This window comes from Acinonyx jubatus, chromosome D4, assembly GCF_027475565.1.
Source record: "Acinonyx jubatus isolate Ajub_Pintada_27869175 chromosome D4, VMU_Ajub_asm_v1.0, whole genome shotgun sequence".
Classification (NCBI taxonomy): Eukaryota; Metazoa; Chordata; class Mammalia; order Carnivora; family Felidae; genus Acinonyx; species Acinonyx jubatus.
Window position 1 is genome coordinate 5,913,140 of NC_069391.1, and position 19,339 is coordinate 5,932,478.

General features: G+C 55.6%; 1 protein-coding gene across 1 annotated transcript in view; it reads right to left on the minus strand.

The window, feature by feature from the left end:
• Positions 1-19,339, minus strand: part of HMCN2 (hemicentin 2) — a 144,891-nt gene that overhangs the window by 100,476 nt on the left and 25,076 nt on the right. Inside the window, exons 5-14 of the mRNA XM_053204504.1 lie at positions 14,169-14,340; positions 13,182-13,288; positions 12,178-12,298; positions 9,850-10,113; positions 7,089-7,233; positions 6,487-6,608; positions 4,342-4,614; positions 2,928-3,069; positions 2,318-2,445; positions 1,518-1,631 (exon numbers count right to left, since the gene is read on the minus strand). Of these exons, the coding sequence (XP_053060479.1) occupies positions 1,518-1,631; positions 2,318-2,445; positions 2,928-3,069; positions 4,342-4,614; positions 6,487-6,608; positions 7,089-7,233; positions 9,850-10,113; positions 12,178-12,298; positions 13,182-13,288; positions 14,169-14,340 (1,588 nt within the window). The remainder of the gene's footprint in view (positions 1-1,517; positions 1,632-2,317; positions 2,446-2,927; positions 3,070-4,341; positions 4,615-6,486; positions 6,609-7,088; positions 7,234-9,849; positions 10,114-12,177; positions 12,299-13,181; positions 13,289-14,168; positions 14,341-19,339) is intronic.

Below are 19,339 nucleotides of genomic sequence, written 5' to 3' on the forward strand. Positions count from 1 at the left end.
CAACAAAATTGGGGGCGCCTGGGTGGCTCAGTCAGTTAAGCGTCCGACTCTTGATTTCGGATCAGGTCATGATCTCACGGTTCCTGAGTTCGAGCCCCGCGTCGGGCTCTGTGCTGACAGTGCAGAGCCTGCTTGGGATGCTCTCTCTCTCCTTCTCTCTCTGCCCCTCCCCCACGCTGTTGCTCTCTCTTTCTTAACAATAAACTTAAAAACATTTTTTAAGGAACAACAAAATTTACCACCTTCACCATTTCCAAGAGCGCAGTTCTACGGTGTTAACTATATTTACGTCGTCGTACAACTGGAATTCCACTTCTTCTTAAGGCTGAATAATATTCCATCAAGAGATGCCCTTCTTTTTTTTTTTTTATTATTTTTTTCAACGTTTATTTATTTTTGGGACAGAGAGAGACAGAGCATGAACGGGGGAGGGGCAGAGAGAGAGGGAGACACAGAATCGGAAACAGGCTCCAGGCTCCGAACCATCAGCCCAGAGCCTGACGCGGGGCTCGAACCCATGGACCGCGAGATCGTGACCTGACTGAAGCCGGACGCTTAACCGACTGCGCCACCCAGGCGCCCCAAGAGATGCCCTTCTAAAAAGGGCTGGCCGGGCTCTCGGCCAGAACATGAGACGCGAGCACTGAATGAGGAGTCCCGACACCCCTGGCACCCACCAGGGGTGGCCTTGGACAAGTTCAAGTTCGAAGCTACTTCTGCCTGCCAGGACTCTGAGCTAATACCTCAGGTGCGTCCAAGTCGAAGAGGGCAATATGACTGAGAGGCTGACCCTTGAGAAGGAGCTAGCCCCTCCTGAAGGCTCGAGAACACCCCTGTTGGCCAAACTCTAGCCCAGCGTCCGGCACCAGGAAGACCCTCCGTGGCCATTAACTCAAAAGAGCCTCAGAAAACCCTGGTCCTACGGCTCCCCATTTCTCGGGTAACTGCATCACTGTCACCATCTAAGGACACCGAGCCCAGCCCGGGTGCCACACTGACCCTAAACACTATACACTGAATCCTTGCACAACCAACCTGTCTGATTTCCCCCCATTTTCCAGATAAGGAAGCAGGCTCTGAGATGCCAAGTCACCTGCCCCTTTTTCACCCAGGGAACCAGAATTCAAACCTGAGTCCACTCTCGTGTTTGTTTGGTTTTTTTTTTATGTTTTATTTATTTTTGAGAGAGAGAGAGAGCAAGCCAGGGGAGGGACAGAGAGAAAGAGAGAGACAGGGAGACCCAGAATCCGAAGCAGGCTCCGGGCTCTGAGCTGTCAGCACAGAGCCTGACGCGGGGCTTGAACCCATGAACCGCGAGATCATGACCTGAGCCGAAGCAGGACGCTGAATCGACTGAGCCACCCAGGCGCCCCAATGAACCTATTCTAAATCCTGTTGCTGACCACTGAGCCGTGTGGATGCTGGGCTGGGTGGGGGGAGGGGGTGCCCCCCTGACTGTTCTGGAAAGCTGATCCTCCGGGGCCCCCGCGGGACAGTTCCACAGACCCCTCTCGTACCTCGATACCAGACGACCCGGGGTGGGGGCACCCCAGACACCTCACACACCAGCACGGCCTCCTCCCCGACAGCAGCCAGCACCACGGCATTTACGGCAGAGACTGAGGGCGGATCTGCGTGGGAGCAGATGGGGAACTTGGGACCAACCCACAGACCCCCTAGGGCGACAGGGCGGCTTTTCACAGTTTGGGGGTTGCAGCGAGGAGAGAGAAGGAGCTGGCCTCCCTGCCTCCTCCCCATCCCCCACCATCCGTCACCCCAGAAAGGTTTCTGACCCAGGATCTCAAATCAAAGCCAGTCCCACCTGGAGCCACCCCACCCCTCAACACACATCGTTTCTTATTGAACTTGCCATCAAAGTGGAAGCCCTACAAGGTCCTGAAAGGCCCTAGGTGGGCTGCCCAGCCCTCCCTAAAGTCCCCCTCAATTCACTCCACACCAGCCTTCTCGCAGCCCCTTGAGCACCCCAGACTCATGCCGACCTCAGGGCCTTTGCCTCACCAGGTCCCCGGGCTGGGAACACTGCTCCTATTCCCATCTCTGGTGAGCATCACCTCCTCACCGAGGCCTTGGCCGGTCCCGTGTGTAACAGCCATTTCCCCCTCGCCCCACCTGCCTATCACCCTGCGCTGTGATCCCCCGCGAGTACCGTTAGCTGCCCGCATGCTTCTTTTGTGCTTCCCCACCAGAATATAAGTTCCACCTGGGCAGGGAGCATGCGTTCACTGCTGTATCCCCAGCTCAGTGAGTATCTATGGACGGGAAGGAGGGAGGGAGAGAGGGGGAGAGGCCCAGGTACCTGTATAATAGAGGGTGACCGTCTCCTCGTCTGTGCCAACCTCATTAGCGGCCCGGCAGCTGTAATTCCCAGCATCCTCTGGGGCCACTCCCTGAATGATCAGGGTTCCCTGGGCATCCACACGGATTCTGGAGTCACGCCATAAAATAACATGTTCAACGGGAGGGGGCTGATTCGGTGGGGTCACACAAAGACTACCATCCTCCATAACAAACGAATTAATCCCATCACTAGCGACCGCCATTTCCTACTGACTGCTTGCTCTGTGCCTGGCGGTGCGCCCAGCACTTTACATAGATTGTCCTTTTTCATTCGTGAGGCTCAGAGAGGTAAAGCGACTCGCCCAAGGTCACACAGCCTGAATGGCAGAGGCAGGATTCGAGCACAGGTCTGGTGGATTCTGGAACTACGGCTCTTGACCGCCGGGCTCATACTGAGGCATCGTTATGTTTTCAAAGCGATCTCGCTGCCGAGTCTCAAATGATCCCAGGGAGAAGGCAGGGCAAATGCTACCCTCTCTTCCCAACCCCATTTAGAGGGAAGAAGATGGGGGCCCAGAGAGGTCCCCTGGGACCTCTAGTCCCAGAGTCCCTCGTCCTGGGGCCCTTACCTGCTGTCCTCTTGCAGAGCATGACCCTCACGGCTCCAGGAGATGTGGGGTGTGGGGTACCCCGAAGCTGAGCAGCGAATTCTCACCTCCACACCCTGAGAGAAGTGATGGGACCGGGTGTGGATGCTGACCTGGGGAGCCTCTGCAGTTCAAAGAGTGGACAGGTGGTCAAGAGTCTGTCTGGGCAGCCGTGCTGTCCCAGGTGCCTCCACTCCATCCCCGAAGTCACAGATGGGCCAGACGTAGGAAGCAAAGGCCCCCCCAAGGGCCCGAATCCCAGGGAGTGGCTTTCCTGGGAGCTGGGGTTGACCAGATAGCCGCCCAGGCCACACGGGGAGGATTTTCCAAAGCTCTCCCTGGGGTTCTGGTCTGGGCTGAGCATCCTGGGGAGGTTTAGGGTGATAGCCAGATGCCAGGGCTGGGGGCAACGCCCATCTCCAGTGACCTTGAGGGGACGCCAAAGCCTGCCCAAGTACTGGCCCCAGACTTAGGTACTGTTCATGGTACAACGGGCTTGTCAGACTCAAACAGACCTCACCAGGCCAACTCAGCCGGAATAGGCAAGCAGGCCCCTCCCACGGCAGTGGCAGTCTCAACACACTCCAGGCAACCAATCAGGAGTGGCTGGGACAAGAGAGGGCAGTTTGTCCAACACGCTCACTTTTACACTTGGCCAAACAGCATCCCAGAGGGAAGGATCTGGCTAAACCCTGGGTGGACCCGAGGCTACATCTGGGTCCTAAAACTCCAGGACGGGTGCTCTTTCCACTGCCCCCCTCCCCCCCCGGCATCTGGCCAGGGCCACCCAGCCCCCACCACGCGCTTCTGATCTCTGGACTTCCAGAAGCTTCCCGTAACCCACCCCTCCCCCACATATGGCAATGGAGCTGACCCACGGCACGGGAGGTAAACGGGACACGACGAAGCTGACGAAGCTGGCTTGGTCTACAGCAGTAGAGATTTAGGTTAGCTACCAGGATGAACTTTCCACGGCGAGAACCACTACACATAGGCTAGGAGGCTACACAATCTTTTTTCTCTGAAAACCCGGAAGACCCTAACGGGGCTGGCGCTGCCTGCTTGGGGTGGTGTCTGGGCATAGGCGTGGATCGACAGGCTCTGGGGATAAGCACGAGGTAGTGAGGGGCGCCTGGGGGGGCTCAGTCGGTTGAGCGTCCGACTCCGTCTCAGGTCATGATCTCACCGTTCGTGGGTTCAAGCCCCACACTGGGCTCTGTGCTGTCAGCCCAGAGCCTGCTTCGGAGCCTCTGTCTCCCTCCGCCCCTCTGCCCCGCCCCGCTCGCACCCTCTCTCTCAAAAATAAATAAAAACTTTGTTTTAAATCGTTTTTTAAAAAGCACCAGGTAGGGTGCTGAATCAGGAGGACACATCGCAGAGGCAGGAAGAGCCTCACCTCGCACCAGGAGCCACACGGACGCCCTTGTGACCCCGTTGGCGTTGCTGGCCATGCACTGGTACCGTCCGCCGTCGCTGGGGATGATGCCGCTGACCTCCAGGGACAGGTTGGCCAGCTGGGCGACTCTGCCCGTCGAGGCCGACAGGACCCGCCAGTCCCGGATCCACGTCAGGTTGTAGGGCACCTCACTCAGGACCTGGCAGGACAGGATGGCTGTCTCCCCCGGGGACACGGTCACGTTGGGGGCAGGAACCAGCTGCGGTGGGGGGTCTGAACGGGTAAAAACAGAGGAGACTCTGAGAGGCTGACGCAGAGAAAGGACCATCCTGCCGGCCCCCGGGGGTGCCCTGACTCCAGAGCCCCGCACCGTATCCTTCAGGATGCGTGGGCCAGCAGAGGAGCCAAGTATCATGGGCTCGCCATCCCGGGGACGGCACCACCCCAGGGAGGGCCCGGCCCGCCCCCTGCTTCCCCCCCCCCACCATCACACACCCGGCGAGGGCTGCGTGGGGCGTGCATGCCTTCCGCACGACAGCCAAGTGCAACATGTAACAAGCTCTACACCCTGTGAGCCAGTAATCCCACCCTGGGGAACAGAGCCTTGGAAATAACTCTCAAGAGGGAAAGAGTGATGAGTACAGAGCTATTCTCTGTACAAATAGCAGGGGCATCGTAACAGCCAAAATATACAACCGAGGCCACTGCCCCAGAGGAGGGAAGAGCTAAGAGAACCACTCTCTTGATAGGAAAAGGGAACAGGGGGGAAGTGACAAGATCAGAGGCTTGTCTAACCGGGGATGTGGGCCAAGAACCTGCAGGAAAAAAGCCGGGTCCACACAAGCTACACGTGCCAGTGACCTGATGTCACCAAGAGCCCGTGAACGCCACAGTCCTGAAAAATGATATTGTAGAAACCAGCCAGAGACAATACCTGGGGGCCAATGAGAAAACCTGACTATGGCCAAATGAAACACCATTAAGGTATTACTGTTCATTTTATTAGGTGTGATCGTAGAATCTTTATTATATGGGAAAATCTACTTTAAAAAAAAAAGAGGGAGTGATAAATACTGAAATGTCAGCATGCCTGCAGTTTAGTTTAAAATGGTTTAGCCAAGGGGCGCCTGGGTGGCTCTGTCGGCTAAGCATCCGACTCTTGATTTTGGCTCGGGTCGTGATCTCATGGTTCACGCGTCAGGTTCCGTGCTGAGCGTGCAGCCTGCTTAAGAGTGTCTCTCTCTCTCTCTCTCTCTCTCTCTCTCTCTCTCTCTCTCTGTCTCCACCCTCCCCCACTCACTCTCTCTCTCTCTCAAAATAAATACACGTTAAAAAAAGAGTTCAGCCAAAGAGCAAGAAAGCAAATATGGCCAAATGTGAGCGATTATTAAGTCTAGGAATGGGTGTGCAAGTTTCCTTATACTCTTTCCCCTTTTCCTGTCCTCATCGTTTATAAAAAGTAAAACCATTAATTCATGCCACAGAAGCATGTTTGCAGACACGTTATATTGTTAGATGATAAAAAACCAGGTTGTCACATGCATACGTCTGTATGATATATATAATACTATCCCAGTTTTCTTAAAACGCACACACAGATAAAGGTCTAAGAGGGGGTAAATCAAAATGTTACGGAGGTCGTCTCTAGAATGAGACTGCAGGTTATCCAGATCGAAGCATAGCAAGTCTGTGGGATTAGAGGCTGCAGACTGGCTAATCTTTCCATGTTCCTTGGGCTTTTAAGGCAGTTTAGATTCCTGATTTAAAAACACAAAGCCAATGTCATTTTGAGATGGTCCGTGTCATCAGCAACCTTCCTGAGCCGGTTGGGGCCATCCTGGCAGGGACCTGGAGGCATTCAGGGAGGGGGACTTCCAGATGGGCAGTGGCCCCCGAAAGGGCCTGGGGGAGGAGGGCATGACCCTGGCTGCATTTCTCAGCCTCCTTCCCGTCTAAGATCCACAGGCTGTTTCTGGGTGACCGCCCAAATGGGGTGCCAGGTGCCAGTGTGGGCAGCAGGGCCTGGGTGACAGCAGCTGGCTGGCATGCTCCCCCACAGATGGAGACACCCTGGGGAGAAACCCTAGAGGGAAAAATCCGGAGGGGGTGGGGAGGGGAGACGGGGATAGGCCGGAAAGGACAGACCTGTGACAAGAATCTGGGCCTTTGCTCGTCCGGTCCCAGCCTGGCTGACCGCCGTGCACTCATACGTCCCTTCCTCGGTCTTAGAAGCCCGTGGGATCTCCCAGCTGCTGTTTCCCGACACCCTGTGAACACAGAGCAGCTGGAGACACACAATAACACTGACCCGCGCCAGGGCCCCCCAGCCTTGTCCCGCCCCGGAACCCTGCCCAGAGGGGACAAATCCTCTTGGAGACTTGGTAAGGAGGGGCAAGGCAGCCGAGGACGTGCCAAGTCTACAACATGCTGGGTGACTCTGAGCGAGTCCCTTTCCCTCTCTGAGCTCTGGGCTTTCATCCACGACGGGGAGGGTCTCGGAGGGTCCTTCCCACCCTGACCCCACGGGCCCGGGCCCTGCATGGGAATGTTCTGGAAGCTCAGCAAGCCCACAGCTCTCCACAGGGTGACGATCCAGCGGTGGTGGGACATCTGGGGACCACCTTCCCCCCATCCCTGGCCGTGCTGGGAGATGCCCAGGACACTATGACCGGATTCAAGGTCCTTCTGCCACCCACATCCCTTGGACCCCTGGGGCTGGGGACACAGAGCAGACAGCACCCACTCACTGAAAGTGCCTCTCCTCGCCCAGCCTGGCTCCGTTCCGCCGCAGCTGTAGCCTGAAGGGGAGGGTGCTGTGTACAGAGCAGGAGACCAGCAGGGGCTGGTCCAGGTAACCATGGATCCTAGGGGGCATGCTGACCAGGGGGGCACCTGTAGGCAAGGTCCGGCGCTCAGGATTCCTCCCCACCCACCCTGCCACAGCCTGCCAACGCAGAGACCACAGGGATGAGCCAGGAGGCCAGGATTCAACCCACAGCCCCACCATTTGGGGGTCACCAAGAGCGGGGTCACCTTACCCCCGTAAGCTCAGTTCCCACCTCTGTAAAATGGGCTTAATCCTGACACCGACGTCACCACGCTCTCTGGGGAGCTGGTGAGAGGCGGTGCATGGAAAGCACTTGGCATGTCCACAAGGCACGGCAGGCCCCCTCAGGACGAGCCGGCATTGCTTCTACGGTTTCTAAGACCAGCCAAGACGGACGGGTCTGTGCAACCACCTTCTCCACTGTCCTGGACGTAGATGTTGGACCAGCCCTGAGAAGCCTGATAAAATGCTCCCCGGACCGGGCTCTCCAAGCTTCCAGACCTCTCATCCGCCTGGAGGGTCGGTTTTACCCGAGGATGTTGGAAGAAAGCCTTTTTTATTTAAAAATAAGCGAAGCTGAAGCATGGCTGTGAATGCAAAGTTCACACGCATTTTTGAGATAAGAGACTTCAATGAAATCCCACAGTTTGTGATGAGCCCCGTGGGGCCCCTGAGAGACACTCCCCCCACCCACCGCCCCCACCGCCTGACCCTGGTCCTGGGATGACACATTCTCTTTCCTTGGCCATTAGAATCACTCCAGTGGGAAAGTCTGAGAACGCCCCCTGCGGGGTCAGTCACAGCTGTCAGTGCCTCACTGGGTGATCGCGGGCGTGTGCTCAACTCTTGTCCTGCCCTCCCCCGCATCCCCACCAGAGATGCTCCTTGGGTGAGACAATGCACCAGACGTCCTCCGAGCCCAGAGCTGGGGGTGGGAGGGCAGCAGGTGACATCATGCTACAGGCTCCCTGCCACATCCCAGGGGAGAGGGATGTCAGACCATCTAGCCACGTCCTCAGCTGTGTGCAAAGCAGCCACCGCTCACCCCCACACACTGGAATCCTTGGCAAGGCCAGCCCAGGCTCTGTCTTCCATGAGCTGAATGGGCCCAGGGACCATGGCCCAGTCCTCACTACCTGCTCCAAACCCAGAGCCTCCTGCTCTAATCCCAACTCCCAGCCTCCTGACCCATCAAGTGGGGAAGGAAGCAAAACACCAAACCACCTCCCTTCTCCCTGCCCTGCCAACACACACATACTCTCTCTCTCTCTCTCTCTCTCTCTCTAATCTAGTGCTGAGATGAAGACCAAAATCCAGAGAGAAATCCAAACTCTTCGACTCATCTGCAAGAACAGGACAGAGAGAAACAGGCTATTATTGCCCCTGCTGAAACTCCCTCCTGAAAATTCCTCCTTGGAGTTATAAAAGCCAAGGGAGGAGGGGCCCAGGGACCACAGCAGGGGAGTGGAGGTCAGGAGGCTGAGAGACGGGGTCCCCAACCACCCTACCCTGCCCTAACCTACCCTAGTCGGATCCTCAAAGTCCCCCACCTCACCCTAGTGCCCTCTCTGCATCCCTATTTGTAGTAGACAGAGGAGTCTGTCCCTTGTTAAGAGATCCCCAGCAAAGAAGATGTTGGATATCAGTGGCATCCACCTCTGTGAGCTCCCCGCCCAGGCCACTGCCATGGGAAAGCAGGGAGTGGGCAGGAGGAGGGAACAAAGCCCAGGAAGGAAGCTGATGGCCAGTGAACTCAGATACCCCATTCTAGGACCAGAGGCAGAGCTAGAAAGCCAAAGCCTCAGCCCTGCCCTCTGGGAGCTTCTGAGCCGCATGCAAGACCTCAGGGACACAAGGAAACAAGCAAAAAGACATACATGTAGGAACCAACACAACATGACCGAAGATAGGACCACAAAATGACCCGTGCCCACAAAGACATAACAGTAACAGCAGCTGCCACATTGGAGGGCCCAAGTCCACAATGCCCACATCTTGGGCACGGCCTCAGAGCACCCAAGAGCTGTCTTGTGATGTGTATTAACTTATGGAACCCTCAGGGCAACCCTGTGAGATGGGTAGCCTCAGCTTCTCCATCTATAAGATGGGGACACATCTCAGAAGCACTCAATGAGCTAATGTATGGCAGGTGCTTGGTTCAGGATTATCTCATGAGAGGTGCTCAAAATGGTCACTAGCTTAGTATTCCCATGATTAGGATTATGGAAGAGCAGACCCATACTCGCTGCCCTGCCCACTGCTGTGTCTACAACGCCTAGCACCAGGACTGACACAGAATGCATGTTGGATGGACATTTGGATGGATGCACGCATGCATGAGTGGATGGGTGGATGGATATTTGGATGGATGGATGCATGGATGAGTGGGTGGATGGATGGATAGGCAGATGAATGGATGGATATTTGGGTCAATGAAGGGTGGGTGGAGAGACGAATGCGTGAGTGGATGCATGGGTAGATGGGCAGACGGATGGCTTTGTACTAAATCCTCGACTGATTGTTCCATCTGAACCATCCCAGTATTTAGCATAACGCATCGCAGAGTTTCCTGCTCATAGAAGTTTAATTTTCTAATATCACGCCATCAGGGAAGGCTTCCGGGAAGAAATGAGTCTCCAAGCGAGCCGGGGCGCTGGGGGTGCCGAGCGCTACTCACTCACCTGGGACCACCCCACTGTAGGAAACTCCAGAGACACGGAGAAGGGGATTCCCCTCGTGGTCTTTGCCCTTCACCTTGAGGTAGAAGCGCTCCTGGGGGGCGTGGAAGGGCGGTCCGCCCCAGAGCTGATGGGCGGAGCCATTGGAGAGGAGCTGCATGGGCAAAGTCAGGAGGGGCTGCCCTGAGCTGCGTGAGAGCTCCACGGAGTCCAGGTGGCCGGGTGCCTGCAGGCCCGTGGAGTTGATGACCAGGGAGATGGGCACCCCTGCGGAGGGAAGGGTGAGGAAGAAGATGCCGGCTCCATGATCCTCCCCAAGCAGGGGCCCTCAGACCATAGTCAGGGACCCAGCTTGTTGGCCCTCCTCGCGGCCCCTCACCTCTTTGCCGTGCCAACTAATGCTGGGGGGTGGATAAGCAGAGGGGGCCTGCTACTGTCCGTGGTCCTGAAACGCCACTGTCCACCCACACCACAGCTTCCCACGGCTGCATCACCTCCACTCTGCAGACTTGGGCTCTCCTGGAGTAGAACTGGGAGGGGGCATTTCTCTCCACCACCACCCTCCCCCCGTTAACTCTGGCGTGGGCTGTCATCGGGCAGGCTCTGGGACCAGCCAAGGTGAGACACACGCTAGTTTGGGAACGCTGACTCCTGCCTATCCTCTCTCTCCCCCCGCGGTCCACTTTGCTTTGATTTTCTTTTCTGTCTTATTAGCCCCGGGCTTTTCACCCTGTTCCAGAAAAGACAGAGCTGGAGCTGGGTTTCTGAATTCCCTTAGTTGATTTGGGAACTTCGCTCGGGTCTTTCCCTTTTCAGGCAGTGATTACTGTGTTTTGTCTCAGAGATCACAAACCAGGGAACAGAGGGTGTGGTTGGATAAAAATCTGAACGCCTTAACATTTTTGAAGAAGCGTGGAGAACAATCCGGAAAGGGCACATCAAAACCTGGAAGTCCGGATTCCTTGGAAAAATAACGTGTGTCGGCGCTGGGCTCCATTCACATGTGGCAACAATCGGCCAACGGCAGGTAGCTGCTGTCCTCTGTATTTGGGCAGTTGCTGTCCAGCTCTAGCCACGGCCTCCAGACTCCCGGATGCCCCAGCACTGAAGCCAAGTGCCAACCACTTCTCATTTGCAATTGCCCTGCTGTTTCTCTCTCCCTTTTTTTTTTTAAAACTGTCTTGGAAACCACATCTTTATCAAAAGCAGAAACCCAAGAAGGTCCCAAAAAGGTCCCAGGAAGGTCCCCTGCACTCTCTTCCACTGGGGACTGGTCCCGGCGACCCTTCAGTTTTCAACCCCCACTCGCGCGCTGCATTTAGGAGTTCTTTTCTCTCCTGGCTCTAGAACGGGAACCAAGCTTCCCTGCCTCTCCCCTTCCTGACGCTAGGAAAAACAAACGTGAAATGAGCAAGCAGCCCCCTTTCGCTTTGGAGATGGTCCTCGCACAGAACCAATAAGGGCTGACAACGATGACAAAAGTTAGAGCAAACACACGCTCAAAAGCTCTAAGGATCTTGTATGCACCGTGTTGGTCATTAGTCAGTGGTCCGAATTGACCTGACCTGGTCTAGATCCCTCCCCTTCTCTCTTCTGAGCTGGTCCCAGCAAAGTCCTCTGATGGCCCCACGGTGAGGGACCATACTTCCCAAACTATACACTGGGACCCCTGATCTGGCCACCAGACGGTACTTTCTGGCATGGAGCTCTGACAACCCGAGCCAAGAGCCCCTGCCTGCTCTGGAGCCCTCCTCCTCCAGATGGAACCATGATGGGACACACAGGCAACCCCAGATCCCAGGGGGTGGCTTCTAATCAGAAAACCGACCCTGTGCCTCCAACTCCAACATCCCCCTGGGCTCTCAACCCCCATCAGCCTCCAGAACATTGGAATGTCCATCAGGACATTCATTCCTCTGGAGTAAGATACTGTTCTCCTTTTCAAGTAAGCTAACAACTGACTAGCACCTGTTAGTTTGTCGGACTAGCCTGCTGTTCCGTGGAAAACCAAAGAAGCTCTAGACGGACAAGTTTGGACAAAGAAAAAAGAGAAAGTGTGGACTGAGTAGTAAGGGGGACAGCCAAAGGTCCTGGGGGCCTTTGGGGGCAGGGAGTGTGTTCTAAAGGTAAATGGGTGGGGGCCAGTGGAGAGGGTGCTGGCCCTGGGCTCGGTTCACTGTGGTCTGAGAGAATGGCTCAAGCCAGCCTCTTCCGGGTACATTGCAGTCACACACTCATAGCCTGCCCCCCAAGGCTCCCCGATTCCCAAAGGCAAGACCTGCCTCTTCAGAAGGCAGATCTGCATCGTCCCCAGGGTCCGGAGCACCATACCTTGTAGGGGCCACTCAATGGTGTGGTTGAGGTCCAGAGAGGGCTGGGTGGAGAAGCCGGCTCGGAAGTCGATGTTGCTGATGCCTGTGATCCTCACCGAATGGCGACCGCTGCTATAGACCTAGCACAGGCCCCGGCCCACGTCACCAGGGCATCTGCCTCCGGTGCCCCAGCACCGGGACGGACATGTGGGCAACTTACCTACTCCCTGGGGGCCCAGCACGACGCTCCCCAAATGAAGCAGAAGACGCCTCAGCTACGGTAGTGTCCTTAGTGGGACCCCTGAGGCTGTTCTGCCCTTCTGGCCTCCCCCCCACCCAACACCTGCAGCTCTGTCTGTCCCCCTACAGGTCTAAGCCCTGCCTTGCCTTCCCCACTGGCATTAGAGCTCTTGGCTCAAAGCCACTCAGAGTTTGAAGGGCAGGAGTCAATGCTACCCCCTCCCCTGCAGCACCCACGCCCAGCCCAGGGCCTGGAGCCTAGCAGGTGCTTCACAAACGTTTGTCCAATCAGCAGGAGCTCACATCCCTCCAAAGCAGCAGCCTCCCCCATGCCAGGACACTCTGCCGGGGGCCCAGCCTACCCCAAGCCCCTGGCCTCCAGCACCTTGCAGATTAGAGTGGGCCCTGCTCCCCCTGCCAGCCCTTGTCCCTCTGAGCCATCCTTCCCTCCAAGGTCACCCTTGCTTCTGTTGTTCATTCTTCACAGGATAGGTTCTGAACCTCAAGCTGGCTCAGCCACCCACCTCTGGACCCTCAAATCACTTCTCCAACTTTCTTAAAAGTTCCCTAACTAACCCCAAACCGCTCTACTTCCTCTCACTGGTGCAAAGCAGAATACTCCTCCTCTGTTCTGGACCCTTTGCTTCTACTGATACGCCCACCTCGCCACCCATGTTCCAGCCCCCAGCCTCCCAGGGCCCCAGGGCTCTCGGGACAGGCAGGAGGGAGACAGTGTCTCAGCTCGGTGAAACTGGCCCCTCCCTGGGCACCAGGGCCCCGTACCTTGATGGACCACAGCCCAGGATGCTCAGGCTTAAACGCCACGACCTTGGCAGAGTCAGGGATGCTGAGGAGCACGTTGAGGCCCTCGTCCTTCTGCAGGATCCTCCCTGTGGAACGCCCAAGGGTTTCTGTCCCCACATCTTTCCTGACTGCGACAGAGGCCCCATTCTGCCAGGAACCCATGGTCTTTCCAACCACCAGCCTCAGCCTTCCCAGAGAAAGTGACAAAGGCCTTAGGCGGTGCTCGGGCCTTTGCCTCATTCTACACTCCAGCCTCATCCACCCCCAGGTGTGGGCCATACACCTGGCCTCCAGACCTGGGGACCCAGGACATCCTCGGAGCTCCATGAGGCCAGGTAGCTGGGTCCAAATCACACCGACCCTGGGTGACCTGGACAAATCACTCCACCTCCCAGAGCCCCAGCTTCCCATCTCGGTGGCATGCCACCAATTCTTGCCCCGACTGGTCTGCTAGCCCACCGCAGGGACCCGCTGAGAGAATACGGGTAAGACTCCGCGTGAACCTTGCATCCCAGGGATCGTCATTACTCTTGGAGAGAGAGAGAGACTGAGAGAAAGAGAGCCCAAGCACGTGACAGAGGGCGCACTCAGGAGAGGGGCAGATGGAGAGACAGAGAGAATGTGAAGCTGAACGCGGAGCCCCATGTGGGGCTCGATCTCACAGCCGTGAGATGGTGACCTGAGTGAAATCCAGAGTCCGATGCTTAAGGGACTGAGCCACGCAGGCGCCCCCAGGACTGTCGTTGTTTTAATTCCCCTCCCTTGGCTGCTAACAGCCTCCCTGCTTCCTCACTCACCATGGGCACCCCCTCTGCCCTCCACTTGGCACCCCCCCCACCCTCCTTATTCCCAGAGCCTTGTGTCCAAACCCACTGCCACCCCGGGTCTCTCTCTTTGTCCCACCCCGGACTCCCAGCTCAGTCTTGGGGCCAAAGCAGAGGCCGGCCAGTCCTAGGGTGCACATACCCAGCGGGTCGCGGACTTCGATCTTGGGACCCGGACCGCTCAGGGAGATGGTGACCTCCTTCAGGCTGGGGTCAAAGGGAATCCTCCACGTGTGCTCGCCCTCCTCCTTGTGGTCCGTGGACAGCAGGTGCACCTTGGAGGCCTGGATCGCTGACTCTACCCACTTCAGCACCTGGGAGGCAGGTTATGAGAAGCTGATGCCAGCAGAGGTGCCTGTGGTCCCGCTTGTGTCTGACCCACTGGAGGCAGGTCTCTGACAGGTCGCCAGCAGAATCCAGTCCCCCACCCTGGGTTTTAGGCAGCGTATAGGCCTTCCAGGTCACCCAGTCCCCCCATACTCCCACCGCTCTACAAGAGGCCCAGTTCACACATCATTACCCTCCTGGCCTGAACTGAGGCAGCTCAGAGGGAATGGCCAATTTCTATGGCACCCACCACTTCCTCCAAGAAGCCTTCCTGATGCCTCCTACCCACAGATGAACCCTGGAGATCCGGAATCTCCCCCAGAGCAATGTAATTCACTGTCACCCCTCAAGGGGCCTCAGGCCACATTCCTGCCAGGGTAGCACACTCTCTAAGCAGGACCGAGAGGGTCTGCTGCCAAGATGGAGTCTCCTCCTGATTCATTTCACAACATTGAGAAATCCTAAGTCCCTGGTTTCTAGAAGTGCTTATTCATTCTAAAATCTTAAGTGTTTTGGACAGGTCCCATTGAAAAGCAGGCAACAGGCGAGGACTCCCCCACCCAGGTACACATTTAAAGTATGATTTTGGTGGGCAGGGGGGTTCTCAAAGACCGCCCCCGCCCCCATGCATGCACAGACCCCATGTCAGCAACCCCGGATCCAGTCTAAGTTATCTCACAGAGCACAAAATTGTTGAGTTTCTCCAAATCCTGACCACGATCTTCAAGCCCCCGTGTCCTGTCCTAGGATTTAGGCAGCTGTCCAACCTGACTCAAGGTCAGCGTGCCCCTGACTCTCCCCACGCTTATAGGGTTGAACCCCCGGGCCTCCCTAGGCAGCTCCCCCCACACACGCTGTTCTCTGACAGAAATGACCTGCCCCTTCTTTATCAACCCACTCCTGGCTACATTCGTGCCTGTCTCCCCTCTTGGCCTGGGAGCCCCAGGAGGGCAGAGACCCTCCGCCGTGCCCCGAGCTCAACGTCTGGCACAGACAGGGTACTCAGGAAGCATGTGCTCACTGTGTGTGGTCTGACAGGGCACATACCTCCTGACCAGGGCCACCAGATTTCACCTGGCAGTCACCTGACTCAGCTCCATCCCGGTCCCTGTCTTTGTAGCAGCCACATCCCACAGTTTCCAGTAAGAAAACCAGGCAAGAGGACTCGGAGGGGGCCTCCCCCGCCAACCCCCCCCCCCCCCCCGCCGGCGCCGGGCCAAGTGACTTTAAGGTTTTCACGGGATGCTTCTTGAACTAAACAAAATGAAACAGGAACCTCGCTGTCCAACAAATTAGCACCATAAGCGCAGAGAGAAAAGAGCTCCCATTGGCTAAATCTGGGGCAACTTGAACCCCTAAAAGAATAATGACTTTAATCAACTGAAACACATTGAACTATAGAATCTGTGTGCCCCGGGGCGCCCGGGTGGCTCATTCGGTTCAGCATCTGCCTCTTGATTTTCGGCTCAGTTCATGATCTCACAGTTCGTGAGATCGAGCCCCGTGTTGGGCTCTGCACGGACATCGTGGAGTCGGCTTGGGATTCGCTCTCTCTTCCTCTCTCTCCACCCCTCCCCAACTTGTGCACGCTCGTGCTCTCTCTCTCTCTCAAAATAAATAAACTTTAAAGAATCCGTGTGCCCATAATACTCAAAGAAAAGCGAAATTCAAAACAATAAAACCTCATTTGTCACCAGTGAAAGCAACCTGCTGATTAAATAGAAAGAACTAAGTGCGATCCCTGCCTTTTCCATAGGCACTGTGCCTCAAAAAACCAAGCCATCCCTTTGGAGAAGCCAAAGCTCTTTTTTCAGGGAAGAACGCCCACTAATGAATGTGAAAGAGATGAGGCAATGAGGAAATCATCATTTTGCAACCCCTAATGAAATCATTGTTTCAGGCAAGCATCCTCCACGGACGCCACAACCATTAGATGGAAGGCGGGTGGGGAACTGGACGTCCATGTGGAGCCCCGGCATTTACCCCACAGACCGCTTGAGTCATAAGGGGAAAAATGCGGCCCTACAATGCACCGAGAGCTGGCTGTCACCACCTTCACCAGGAATCAAACTATCATCAGGAAGAGCGGGACAATCAGACATTATTTACCTCCCCGGGCAATGCAACAGAAAATACACACAGCACCAACCATGAAATATTCCTGTCAGAAATGCTGGCTTCCATTAATCAGCCACTGAGAGCTAACTGCCAGGTTAGGGGAAATACGGGGGGTGAGGGAACAAATTAATGACACCATAAGGAAACAATCAGATGAATCCGTAACACGGGATACTGTACAGCCGATGCCTCTCCAGCAAGTTAGTGGCATTAAAAAAAGGGTAGACTGTTCCAGATGGAAGCGGACGTTAACAGACACAACAAGTGAATGAAATGCACAGCCCCTGATTAAATCCCGATTTGACAAAACGTGTTACCAAAGACATTTTGAGGACAATTGGGGAAACTGAATATGAACTTGGCATCGGATGATACCAGCAGAATACTATTCATTTTATTAGAGGGTATCGTGGGCTGTGTCCAAGATCATATATATATATTTTTTAAAAAACCCACACATGACTATTTACGGGTAAGGTGTCACGATTCAACAAAAGGCACAGAAAGAGACAGATAAAGCAGGCGGGGTAAACATGTTAGGTGCTGAATCTAATTGGGACATAGGTTCTTTTTTGTTTGTTTCAAGTTTTGATTTAAATTCTGGTTCGTTAGGGGCGCCTGGGTGGCTCAGTCGGTTGAGCGTCCGACTTCGGCTCAGGTCACGATCTCGCGGTCCGCTAGTTCGAGCCCTGCGTCGGGCTCTGGGCTGACGGCTCAGAGCCTGGAGCCTGCTTCTGATTCTGTGTCTCCCTCTCTCTCTGCCCCTCCCCCGTTCATGCTCTGTCTCTCTCTGTCTCAAAAATAAATAAACGTTAAAAAAAAATTTAAATAAATAAATAAATGAATAAATTCTGGTTCGTTAACACATCGTGCAACACTGGTTGCAGGAACAGAATTTAGTGATTCATCACTCACGTACAACACCCAGTGCTCCTCCCCACAAGTGTCCTCCCCAGTCCCCATCCCCCATTTAGCCCCTCCCCCACCCACCTCCCTCCACCAACCCTCAGTTTGTTCTCCACAGTTAAGAGTCTGTCTTCTGGTTTGCCTCCCTCCCTCTTTGTTTTTCTTCCTTCTCCTATCTTCTTCTGACTTTTCTTTATCTTTAACATCTTTCATGATCATTTTTTTTTTTTAAAGAAAAAGTCCTTGAAAAAGAACAAGTACGTCATGACTTGAATATATACCCCTAGGCAACCACAGGGGTACCCTGGCGCTCGCCAATTCTGATCAATCTAATCAAACCTGATCAATCGCCAATCAAATCTAATCTGGAAGTAGCTTCCTGGGATACTGTCTGACAAAAGTCGAAACCACATTCAGCTTCAGTGAGAAGACGTTCTGCGATTGATGAGTCATGTCTGCTGGGATACGGGGTCCGAAAGCGGGCCTCGTGTGCTACATGTCGGCCAACCTTGCTCCGCATCAGAGTCCTACTGTGCGATCGCCAGCGAGAGAGAAAAGGGAAAGAAGGGAATTGGAAGAAAGTGCCTGAGATTTAAAAAGTGAATACATTTTGTCCAGACTGAGCTGGAACATCTACACGTTGCAGCTGGATTTCAGTTACTACAGGATACGAATCCCAGGTTCCGAACACTCACTTCTCTGTATACTTGGAGGTCCCTCTTTCTTCTGTTTTGCCCAGCTTTCTTTCTTTTTTTCTTCAATTTGATTTGTTTTGAGAGAGACACAGAGAGCTTGAGCAGGGGAGGGGCAGAGAGAGAGAGAGAGAGAGAGAGAGAGAGAGAGAGAGAGAATCCCAAGCAGGCTCCACACAGTCAGTGCTCAGAGCCTGAGGCAGGGGTTGAACCCACGAAAACGTGAGATCATGACCTGAGCCAAAATGCGGATGCTTAACCGACTGAGCCACCCAGGTACCCGCTTGTCTAGCTTTCTAAGTAATGTTTCCCTTGAAAAGGTTCTGCGCACACACGGGGGCTGGCGGGAGGAAGCGGCAGTCGAGGCTCCCATCTGGAGAGGCGGACAGAAGCCAGCGAGGTGAGGCAGCTGCTGCCACAGCTCCGGGACCACTGTCGTCTTCCCCCGGGGCCGGGCCTTGTCACGGGTCGGGAGGAAATCACAACCGAGCAAAGCTGCCTGAAGGCGGTGGCTGCACCAGCTGACAATTACCCAGAGAAATCACACGCACTGTTGCGTTGCAACTGTCACTACGAGCTTGTTCTAGGATGACGGAGGGACGGTGCCCAGGAGTTCAGGCTACCGACTGGCAGAGAAGGCTCAGACTGAGCTCAGTGCCAGGGACCCCACCAGGCGGCGGCGTGCCCACGGGGTCTGCCCTAGGCCCGTCACCACCAGGGCGCTGCCCTCAGCCAGCTCGGATCCCCTGTGCGTCCAGGCCTGTGGACAGGCTTCCTGTACCCTACAATCCCCCCAGGGCTCCAAGCGGAATCTGGGGAGCCCTCGGAGCGGAGTGCCTTCATCAAGCCAGCTCAATGTTTATCTGGCGAAGACAATGGCTTCCAGATGTTAGCGGGACCGGGGGCCCGCGAGCCCGTGCTGCGATGGGGCTCATCTCTCTGTCACCGATAGGGAAGGATGGAAAGAATCTGGAGCTGCTACCCTGGCCAGATGGCTGCCGCTGGGCCTTTCACGGCAGATAAATCATCCCCTGGGGCCCCTCCCCCAGACGCCTGACAGCCAGGCCGGCCGAGGAGGCCGAGCAGGGAGGCCAGGGGCCTACAGGGCCCGAGAGCCGCAGAGCAGAGAGCTGGGACCGGACCGTGGAGCCTGGGTCAGGAAGCCCGGCAGGCAGTGATGGAGAGAGGGCACCAGCCCCTGCCAGCTGGGCACCACCGCTGGGCGCTCGGGTCCTGAGAACCTTTTCCGAGAGAGCCCTTACTCTCCAGG